The sequence below is a fragment of the Piliocolobus tephrosceles genome, chromosome 10, assembly GCF_002776525.5.
Source record: "Piliocolobus tephrosceles isolate RC106 chromosome 10, ASM277652v3, whole genome shotgun sequence".
Taxonomy (NCBI): Eukaryota; Metazoa; Chordata; class Mammalia; order Primates; family Cercopithecidae; genus Piliocolobus; species Piliocolobus tephrosceles.
In genome coordinates, this window is record NC_045443.1 from 6,719,796 (window position 1) to 6,731,580 (window position 11,785).

General features: G+C 48.7%; 1 protein-coding gene across 1 annotated transcript in view; it reads right to left on the reverse strand.

Annotated features, from left to right (window-relative positions):
• SCNN1A (sodium channel epithelial 1 subunit alpha) overlaps positions 1-11,785 on the reverse strand; it is a 31,986-nt gene that overhangs the window by 12,541 nt on the left and 7,660 nt on the right. The window contains exons 2-3 of the mRNA XM_023232456.3: positions 5,621-5,888; positions 3,545-3,735 (exon numbers count right to left, since the gene is read on the reverse strand). Coding sequence (XP_023088224.1) covers positions 3,545-3,735; positions 5,621-5,888 — 459 coding nt within the window. The remainder of the gene's footprint in view (positions 1-3,544; positions 3,736-5,620; positions 5,889-11,785) is intronic.

An 11,785-nucleotide genomic window follows, 5' to 3' on the forward strand; every position in this document is an offset into this window, starting at 1 on the left:
GCGAGGTGGCGGGCACCTGTAGTCCCAGCAACTCGGGAGGCTGAGGCAGGAGAATGGCGTAAACCCGGGAGGCAGAGCTTGCAGTGAGCTGAGATCCAGCCACTGCACTCCAGCCTGGGCGACAGAGCAAGACTCCGTCTCAAAAAAAAAAAAAGAAAAGAAAAGAAAGAAAATGTTATGCTAAATGAAAGAGGCCACTCACAAAAGGCCACATATTGTAAGATTCCATTTATGGGAAACATCCGCCATAGGCAATCCATAGAGACAGAAAGCAGAACAGTGGCTCTCAGGGCTTGGAGGAGGGGAGAAAATGGGGAAGAACTGCTAATGGGTACAGGGTTTCTTTTTGGGGTGAGGAAAATGTTCTAAAAACAGGTCGTGGTGGCCGGGCGCGGTGGCTCACGCCTGTAATCCCAGCACTTTGGGAGGCCAAGACGGGCGGATCACGAGGGCAGGAGATCGAGACCATCCTGGCTAACACGGTGAAACCCCGTCTCTACTAAAAATACAAAAAGTTAGCCGGGCATGGTGGTGGGCGCCTGTAGTCCCAGCTACTTGGGAGGCTGAGGCAGGAGAATGGTGTGAACTCGGGAGGCAGGGCTTGCAGTGAGCCGAGATCGCACCACTGTACTCCAGCCTGGGCGACGGAGCGAGACTCTGTCTCAAGAAAACAAAACAAAACAGGTCATGGTAATGGTTACACAACTCCAAATACACTAAAAATCACTAAATTATACATATTAAAAGGATACATTTATGGTAAGTAAATTATATGTCAATAAAAGTGTTATTAAAAAAGATTATAGGGTAGGGGAAAGGGTATAGTTATGGGGGAGGAGAGTGGTGAGAAAGCCATGCTAAGGAGCTCCAGCTTGATGCTGGAGGCCATGAGAGACACTGAAGGATTTTAAACAGCAGGACACAGTTTGGATGTTTGTCTCCTCCAAATCTCATGTTGAAATGTGATCCCCAATGTTGGAGGCGATCCTAGTGGGAGGTGTTTGGGTCACAGGGGAGGGCCCCTCTTGAATGGCTTGGCACCCTCCTTGCAGTAATGAGTGAATTCTCACACTATTAATTAGTTCAAGAGCCTGGTCTCTCTCTCTTGGCCCCTCTCCTCCCCTTCCACCATGGGTAAAAGTTTCCTGGGGCCTCCCCAGAAGCTGAGCAGATGCCGGTGCCATGCTTGTACAATCTGCAGAACCCTGAGCCAATGAAACCTCTTTTCTTTATAAATTACCCAGACTCAGATATTCCTTTTTTTTTTTTTTCAGATGGAGTCTCGCTCTGTTGCCCAGGCTGGAGTGCAGTGGTGCGATCTCAGCTCACTGCAACCTCCACCTCTTGGGTTCAAGCGATCCTCCTGGCTCGGCCTCCCGAGTAGCTGAGGCCACAGGTGCGTGCCACCACACCTGGCTAATTTTTAGATTTTCAGTAGACACGGGGTTTCACCACGTTGGTCGGGCTGATCTCTAACTCCTGACCTCAGGTGATCCGCCCATCTCGGTCTCCAAAGTGCTGGGATTACAGGCATGAGCCACCACGCCCGGTGAGATATTCCTTTATAGCAACACAAAATGGACTAACTGGAATAGTTCCGTGTGGTGACGTGAAGTAAGGATGAAGTACAAAGACTCCTGTGATTGCAGAAGGAAGGGATGATTTGGAGGCAGAAGAACACAGTAGGGTGGAGGGGTGGGCATAACAACCCAGGCGAGAAATGAGGCTCTGAGCTGATCTAAGTGCCTAAGTGCCAAGACAAAGATGAACCATGGACTTTCTGTTGATGGGGAGGCAGGCACACAGAGCAAAGGGAGGGCAGCGGATGAGGGCATAGGAAAAGCACAGGTGCGCTTTTCCGCCAGGATGGTTAGATGATCCTGGTGGCAGGTGTGGGCTGACTCAGGCTTAGGCGTTGCTACCATCTTACTTCCCAGCGGGTAGTTTCTGTCCTCAAACAGACAAAAAGACTAAAGACGGAACAAAATCGTGTACTGGGCAGAGTGTGTGTGAAGGGTGAGAAGTGACACCGTGCCCTGTGGCCATTCTTCAGCAACAGGGGAGGGAACGCCCCCTGTAGAGTGGAGCTAGGCGGAGGCAGGGAGATGGCTCCAGAAAATCAATGAGCAGGAGGAGGAGGAGGCGGGGGGGAGGAGGCCAGAGGTTACAGAAGGGGACCCCCCTTGCCTCAGCCTCTCCCAGCCATCAGAGAACCCGCAGCTGCTATGAGCTCACTGCAAGGACATTATAACAGGGGTCCTCACAGAATGAATGCCCGAGGGGTGGTGGGGTGGGAAGAATCCTTAGCCAGGGCCGGCCCATTCCCAAGGGCAAGTCACTTGACCTGTTTGAGTACAAGAGTAATGAAACCCATCATTTACCGCGGTCTGTAAAGTGCCCTCACGTTTGTATCTCGCACTTGCTGCAGCTTTTGAGATGAGTGTTATCGTCATCATCTTCACTACTTGAGTAAAAGTGCCAAAGGGGCACGGATTATATAGTTTTTCCTTTGATGTAGCCCAAATGCCTAGAACAGTGACTGGCACATAGCCCAGATAGTCAAAACTATTTGTTGAATGAATATTGAATGAATCTCATTTTTTGAATATTGAATGAATCTCAGACACTCGCGCCAGGGCCCCTGGCCTGACCGTCTTCCCCTCGCCCCTTCAGGTATCCGGAAATTAAAGAGGAGCTGGAGGAGCTGCTCCATTCCAGTGAACTGTCGTTCACTTCCATTTTGCAATCAAAGAAATAGGCTCTGAAGAATGGTATGATACACCCAGAGTCACCTGGCCAGGAACTGACAGAGCTAGAGTGGGAGTCCCTCAACCCATGCCACTCCACCTCACTACTACTGCCAGCCTCAGCTCGGGGAGCAGAGTATGGGACAGGCGACCTCCTACGCCCTTTTGAGCTTTGATGCTAGGGAGAAAAGGGTCTTAGAAAGACCAAGACACTGGCCAGGCGCGGTGGCTCACGCCTGTAATCCCAGCACTTTGGGAGGCCAAGGCGGGCAGATCACCTGAGGTCGGGAGTTGGAGACCAGCCTGACCAACATGGAGAAACCCCGTCTCTATTAAAAATACAAAAAATTAGCTGGGTGTTGTGGCGGATGACTGTAATCCCAGCTACTCGGGAGGCTGAGGCAGGAGAATCACTTGAACCCGGGAGGTGGAGGTTACAGTGAGCCGAGATCGCGCCATTGCACTCCAGCCTGAGCAACAAGAGTGAAACTCCATCTCCAAAAAAAAAAAAAGAAGACCCAAGACCCATGCTTCCAGCCTTTGGTTTAGGTCCCAGTCTTCCCAAGGCATCCTGTGAGGCCGCTTCCCTCAGATCCACCAGTGCAGGGAGCAGCAGGTGTTCACAGGACGCTCTCTGGGGCAGGGTGTGGGCCCGAAGCCAGTGCTTCCCCTGGCCTGCTGGCACTGGCATTTTTTTAGTCAACAAGCATTTCCTGGGCCCTGCCCATGCAGGGCGTGAGGCTGACCCAGGGGAGGGGACCCCGCGGAGAGCAAGGAGCCAGGCAAGACTGACTCACGCCTGGTTGCAGGAGACCTGGTTGAAGCGGCAGGCGAAGATGAAGTTGCCCAGAGTGTCCTCCTCCAGGGATGGCAGAGTCTCCGGCAGCCTCGACAGGATGTTGATATAGTGGAAGCGGTACCACTCCCTCACCGCGTCCACCCCGGATGAGTATGTCTGGTAGAAGCAGTCTGATTTGTTCTGGTTGCACTGGACACAGAGACCAGAGTCAGAGAGGAAACGCAGCCGGGGATAAGCCCCTTGGCAGGGCCAAGGGCCAAGAATGAGTGATCTGGGGTTCTGAGGACTGATGGACGGCGGTCGGAAGCCGGGAGCGGGGAAAGACAGAAGTGGAAGAGAAGCAGAAGTCCCCAGGAGCATGGACCAGGAGAGCATGGTGGGATTAAGGGAGTTGCAGGCCAGGAAGGAGACCAGCAGCTGCACACACACAGTTTGGGTTCATTTCTACCTCCCCTGCCGGGGTGGCGCAGGGAGGAGCAAGACTTTCCCTCCCATTTCACTGATGGGAAGACTGAGGGATCAACAGATTTGTCCCAGCAAGAGCTGGGACTAGAACTCTAGTCCCCAGCCCACTCTTACTAGTGGGAACCTCCCTGTCTCCTTTCCTTGGGTCCTCCCTCCCTCCCTCTTTCTTTCTTTTCTTTTCTTTTTTTTTCTCTCTCTTTCTTTTCTTTCTTTCTCTTTCTCTCTCTCTCTCTCTTTCTTTTTTTTTTTGGCAGACAGGGGCTCACTCTGTCACTCAGGCTGGAGTGCAATGGTGTGATCAAGGCTCACTGCAGTCTCCATCTCCCGAGTTCAAGCGATTCTCCCATCTCAGTCTCCTGAGTAGCTGGTACTACAGGCTTGTGCCACCACACAGGCTAATTGTTGTATTTTTTGTAGAGATGGGGTTTCACTATGTTGCCCAGACTGGTCTAAAACTCCTGTGCTCAGGTGATCTGCACGCCTTGGCCTCCCAAGTACTAGGATTACAGGCGGGAGTCACCGTGCCCAGACTCATTTTATATTAAAAAAAAAAAAAAAGAAAATTGGGCCGGGTGCAGTGGCTCACTCCTGTAATAGGGCACTTCAGGAGGCCGAGGTGGGCAGATCACCCGAGGTCAGGAGTTCCAGACCAGCCTGACCAACATGGAGAAACCCCGTCTCTACTAAAAATACAAAAAATTAGCTGGGCGTGGTGGTGGATGACTGTAATCCCAGCTACTCGGGAGGCTGAGGCAGGAGAATCGCTTGAACCCGGGAGGTGGAGGTTGCAGTGAGCCGAGATTGCGCCATTGCACTCCAGCCTGGGCAATAAGAGCGAAACTCGGTCTCAAAAAATAGTTGTTTCCTTTTTTTGTTTGTTTTTTGAGATGGAGTCTTGCTCTGTCGCCCAGGCTGGAGGGCAATGGCTCGATCTCGGCTCACTGCAACCTCTGTCTCCCGGGTTCAAGCAATTCTCCTGGCTCAGTTTCCCGAGTAGCTGGGATTACAGGTGCGTGCCACCAAGCCCGGCTAATTTTTGTATTTTTAGTAGAGATGGGGTTTCACCATGTTGGCCAGGCTAGTCTTGAACTCCTGACCTCAGGTGATCCACCCGCCTCGGCCTCCCAAAGGCATGAGCCACTGCGCCCAGCTAAGTTTCTTTTTTTTACTGTCTCCTCCTTCTCTATCTTGGGCTGTTAGCCCTGTTCTCCATCACGCTGGAGGGTCCCAACTGTGTCCCACTAGTGGGGACTGGAATTCAGAAAGTTGCATTTTCCTTCTTGAATCAAGGACCAGAAACAGTAAAACAATAATAATAATAATAATAAAAGTGCATTTTCTATAATAGATTTGACTTCCTACACCTGAAACGTTTCTACACAGGACCCCAGGGAGGAAGCCCCAAAAGCTGGAGCACCAACAGGTGTTATTTTAATTATCTAGTTGTTATGTGTATTTATTTACTCATTTTTTTGCCCGCGAGCCCACCAGGCCCCGCGTGGTGTCAGTGGGCTGCGCAGGTGGGTCCGGAAAGGAGCGGAGCCCATGGGTGGGCGGGGCCAGGGGCCGGCGAGGGGTGGGGCGGGCCCCTGGGCGCTGCGGGCCTCACCAGCTGGAAACCAATCTTCCAGTCCTTCCTGTCCACTTGGGGGTTGTTGTCCCGCACGCTGGAGGCCGCGCTACGGGCTTGACGGGCCCCGTGAAGCCGAAGCGGGACCCTCAGGCGCTGCAAGGGGTGCGGCAGAGTGCCCCGCAGGTCGCGACGGCCGCGGGAGCCCGCCACGAGGGTGGGGGAGGAGTCGTATTTGTACAGGTCAAAGAGCGTCTGCTGTGTGATGCGGTCCAGCTCCTCCAGCTCCTCTTTAATTTCCGGATACCTGAAGGGGCGAGGGGAAGACGGTCAGGCCAGGGGCCCTGGCGCGAGTGTCTGGCCCCTCCGCGGGTCAGGATCCTCATCTGTGCCCCAGGAGGCGGGTCCATCCCGGAGAAGCCTGGGCGGGGCTGGGGTCTTCGTGGCGCCTCCTGGCCCTCGGGCGGTGAAGGGTAAACAGGTGTGTCCGCCGGGAAGGCGGAGGCCGCGGCGAGCCCGGCCCGGGACGGCCGTTACTGTGGGCTGTTTATTGAAGGAGAGAGGCAGGAGGCGCCTGTCGTCTGCGGGGCGCTCCTCCCCCTCGCCCGGACCTAGAAGGGAACCCGGAACTTGTCTGCCCTTTCCCAAGGAGGAGAAGAGTGGGGGCCTCGGCCTCGGCGTGACCGCGGTGCCCAAGTCATCCGGCCCTGATCCCCGCAGGGGAGTGGCCTTTCGGCGTGCCGCTTGGCACCTGAATCAAGAGTTCACAACTGCGCTTTTAGAATCTCCAACTGTAAAAATACAGGATGCCGCACCCACCCCGCCTCCCTCCTCCAAAGACTGTTCTAATGTGTTTCGGGTGCGGCCCAAACACCATAAATTAAACACAGCTCACAGTAAATCCCTACATTCCTTCTTAATACAGTTCCTATTACCATCTCCATCATGAAAGTCCAGAGTAGCAGGGCGTCAGGGATGTAATCTACCAAAACACAACAAGTATAGAACTAATAAGCTGAACAAGGTTGCAGGGTACAAAACAAATACACAACAAAAATTAATCGCATTTAGGCCGGGTGCGGTGGCTCACGCCTGTAATCCCAGCACTTTGGGAGGCCGAGGTGGGCAGATCACGAGGTCAGAAAATCGAGACCACCCTGGCTAACACGGTGAAACCCTGTCTCTACTAAAAAAATACAAAAAATTAGCCGGGCGTGGTGGAGGGCGCCTGTAGTCCCAGCTACTCGGGAGACTGAGGCAGGAGAATGGCGTGAACCTGGGAGGCGGAGCTTGCAGTGAGCCAAGATCACACCACTGCACTCCAGCCTGGGCGACAGAGCAAGACTCCATCTGAAAAAAAAAAAATTGCATTTCCGTCTCAAAAAACATAATTGCATTTCTACATGCTGGCAACAAAACACTGGAAAACCAGAAATACAACAGCAATATTAAATAACAGAAACAACATCAAATACATAGAAATAAATATAACAAAAGATGTGCAAGACTGAAAAATATATTGAAATCCCAGCTGAAATACATCAAAGTTCAGAATAAGTGGAGATATATATATATATATATCTCCATGGATTCAACACAATCCCTATCAAAACTCCAGCTTTTTTTTGGACAGGATCTTGTTCTGTCACCCAAGCTGGAGTGCAGTGACACAATCACTGCTCACTGCAGCTTCCTCCTGGGCTCAAGCAATCCTCCCACCTCAGCCTCCCTAGTAGCTGGGACTACAAGTATGCTACCACACCAAGCTAATTTTTGTATTTTTTTGTAGAGAGGGGGTTTCACCACGTTGCCCAGGCTGGACTCCAGCTCCTGAGCCCAAGCAATCACCAGCCTCAACCTCCTAAAGTGCTGGGACTGTAGGCGTGAGCCACTGCACCTAGCCCCAGCAGATATTTTTAAAGAAACTGACAGGCTGGTTCTAAGACTTATCTGGAAATGCAAACAATCTAGAATAGCCAGAAAATTTTAGAAAAGAAGAGCCAAGTTGGAAAATGTATTCCTCCCGACCTTACTATTTACTATAAAGCCACAGTAATCAAAACAATGTGGTTCTTGGTAAGGAGAGACAATAGATCAATGGAACAGAATAGACTCATGCATAGATGGTCAACTGATTTTTGACCAAAACACCAATTCAATTCAGTGGAGAAAATAAAATTTATTAGCAGATTCTGCTAGAACAACTGAATACTGTATTGGGGGGAAAAAATGACCCTCAATCTCTACCTTATACTATACAGGCAAAAGTTAATTCAAGATGGATCATAACCTAAACATGAAATTCAGAACCATAAACACTCTAGAGGATGGAAGATATCTTCTGATCTTGGGGTAGGCAAAATTCTCTTGTAAGAAAAATATCTAACAAATAATCCCTACAACAATCCTATGTAGTAGGCACTTTATGAACAGACCTACTTTTTTTTTTTTTTTGAGACAGAGTCTCGCTCTGTCACCCAGGCTGGAGTGCAGTGGCACAATCATGGCTCACAAGCTCCGCCTCCCAGGTTCACACCAGTGTCCTGCCTCAGCCTCCTGAGTAGCGGGGACTACAGGCCCCCGCCACCACGCCCAGCTAATTTTTTGTATTTTTTTAAGTAGAGATGGGGTTTCACCATGTTAGCCAGAATGGTCTCGATCTCCTGACCTTGTGATCCGCCCACCTCAGCCTCCCAAAGTGCTGGGATTATAGGCGTGTGAGCCACCGCGCCCAGCCGAATACACCTACATTTTTTAAAGATTCTGACCCTGTACACAGCTAGTGAGAATATAAAATGATACAATCACTTTGGAAAACAATCTGGAAGTTCTTCAAAAAGTTAGATATAGAGTTACCATATAACCCATCCATTCCACTCCTAAGAGAATGAAAGCATATGTCCCCCAACTACACACACAAATGTGCACAAATGTTCATACCACTATTATTCCTAATAGCTAAAAAGTAGAAATAACCCAAATGTCCATCAATCGATGAAAGTATAAATAAAATGTGGTGTATCCATACACTGGAATAATATTTGGCACATAAAAAGGAATTAAGTGCTGATTTATGCTACAACATGGATGATGCTTGAAAACATTATACTAAATGAAAGAAGTCACAGAAGACAACACATAGCATGATTCTAATTATAGGAAATGTCCAGAATAAGCAAATCTATAGACAGAAAGTAGACTAGTGGTTGCACAGGGCTAGGGGTTAGGTAGATGGGAGGGAAAGATGAATGCCTGCTAAAGGGTACGGGGTTTCTTTTGGGGGTGATGAAAATGTTCTAAAATTGATTGTACTAATAATTGCACGATTCTGTGAAATATATTAAAAACGATTGAATTTTAAGTGGGTAAATTGTATGGCATGTGAATTATATCTCAAGGTGTTTTTTAAAGGAAAAATACCTAATGAAAAGATCATCTTGATATATAAAGAACTCTTGTAAGTTAACAATTAAAAAAAAAAATTTAATGACCAAAAAACATATACAAATGGTCACTAAACACCTGAAAAGCTACCCAACATAATTAGTCCTCAGGGAAATGCTAATTAAATCCATGATAAGGTACCATTAGAACGGCTAAAATTAAAAAGACTGACATAAGTGTTAGCGAGGATGTAGAGAGCAACTGGAATTCTTCTAAGCTGCTGATAGAAGCATAAAATGGTACCACTGCTTTGGAGGACCAGTTAGTAGTTGCTTATAATTTTAAACATGCATATCTACCTTATGACCCAGTAATTTCATTTCTGAATATTTTACCAGGTCCACTCCTAGCTACTACACAAGAGCAAGAAAAACATGAAGATTTGTACATGAGGCTGGGTGCAGTGGCTCACACCTGTAATCCCAGCACTTTGGGAGGCCAAGGCGGGTGGATCACCTGAGGTCAAGAGTTTGAGACCAGACTGATCAACATGGAGAAACCCCATCTCTACTAAAAATGCAAAATTAGCCGGGCGCGGTGGCACGTGCCTGTAATCCCAGCTATTCGGGAGGCTGAGGCAGGAGAATCACTTGAACCCAGGAGGCGGAGGTTGCAGTGAGCCAAGATCTTGCCATTGCACTCCAGCCTGGGCAACCAGAGTGAAACTCCATCTCAAAAAAAAGAAATAAATAAGATTTGTACATAAATGTTCATAGCCATTTTATTTATAATAGCCAAAAAGCCTAAAGCAACTCAAAGGTGTGTTGACGGTGTGTGTTTGGCATTCTAGGAAACTTGCTCATTACTGCTAATTAAAAGAATGGCAATCGGCGGGACATGATGGCTCACACCTGTAATTCCAGAACTTTGGAAGGCCAAGTGGGTGGATCACTCGAGCTCAGGAGTTTGAGACCAGCCTGGGCAACACGAAGAAACCTCGTATCTACAAAAAATACAAAAATTCGCCAGATGTGGTGGTGCACACCTGTAGTCCCAGCTACTCAGAAGACTGAGGCAAAAGAATTGCCTGAGTCTGGGAGTTTGAGGCTACAGTGAGCCGTGATCATGTGGCTGCACTCCAGCCTGGGCAACAGAGCAAGACCCTGTCTTGAAAAAAAAAAGAAAAAGAAAAAGAATGGCAATCCTAGCTAGCATTTATTGAGCACTTACTATGAGCCAGGCACTGTGGTATTAGAATGTACATTATTTAATGGTTAAAAGAAGAACGTTAGACAAAATTAAATTTAACAGAGTTTACTTGAGCAAAGAACGATGTTTGAATCAGGCAGCCCCTCAACCGGAATAGGCTCATCAAAACCACTCAGCAATAAAAAGGAACTGATACATGCAAAAAAACAGGGAAGAATTCCAGAAACATTAAGCAAAATAAGTCAGACACACATATAAGAAAATACATACTGTATGATCCCATTTATATGAATTCTATGAACAGACAAAACTAGTTGATGGTGATAGCATTCAGAAAATGATAGTGGGAGAGGAAGAGGAATTGATGGAAAGAGGGTACTAGGTAATGGGAGTGTTCAGCATCTTGACTGTCAAACCTGAGTGGGCACTCAAGATTTGTTCATTTTGGCTGGGCGTGGTGGCTCACGCCTGTAATCCCAGCACTTTGGGAGGCCAAGGCGGGCAGATCACAAGGTCAAGAGTTCAAGACCAGCCTGACCAACATAGCGAAACCTCGTCTCTACTAAAAATACAAAAATTAGCTGGGTGTAGCGGCACACACCTGTAATCCCAGCTACTTGGGAAGCTGGGGCAGGAGAATCGCTTGAACCCGGGAGGCGGAGGTTGCAGTGAGCCGAGATCATACCACTGCATCCCAGCCTGGGTGACAGGGCAAGACTGTCTCAAAAATATATATATATATATATTTGTTCATTTTATTGTGTGTAAATTATGCCTCACTTAATGAAAAAAATAGCAGTGCAGGGTCTTACTTGCCAGATTGAGATTTAATGGGTCTGGGATGGAGCCGGAACAAGGTTGTTTAAAAGAGCCCCCACGTGGTCCTAACGTGCAGCTACATTAACCACCGTCTAGTCCAGATCTTCACTTCCTCTTCCAGTCAGCTCTATTTCCATCTCTACCAGAAAAGTATAGTTGGCTGGGCCTTAGGCATCAGCTCTGGCAGCCCTAAACTTCTCACAGGAGAAAATGTAGCTCTGGTAACGTGTGTGTTTGGCATTCTAAGAGACTTGCTTGTTATTAGTACTTAAAAGAATGGCAACATAGCTAGCGTTTATTGAGCACTTACTGTTTGGATGAACGGAGGCAAGATGGCACATTTCCGGGTTCTTCATCACCGGCTTTTACCCGTGTGTGCGAAAATGCAGCTGACGCCCGGGAAGGTGCAGATTAATCAGGCATGCACCAGGTGATGTCAATCCGAAGAGACCAAGATTTACCTGGTGGCACCTGCGGAGCGCCCCCCCTCCCCCGACATGCCCGTGCCCTGCCTATTGCCCTTCCACTCCTAGAAAAGTCGCTCCCAGCAGATACGCTGGGGGCGGGCTTTCTCAGCCCCCACTCTTGTCGGGACTGTATTAGAAACTCCGCCCCCCCACCCCCAGCTCCGGTCCCTGAAGCTAGATGACCAAAGAATAAATTTGCAGTTTTGCTTTTAGCCTTGCCTACTCGCTGGTTCTTTTGTGCCCACTCTGGTGGTCTTAGAAAAACAAATCACTTACTAAGAACCAGGCACTGTGGTATTAGAATGTACATTATTTGATTGTTAAA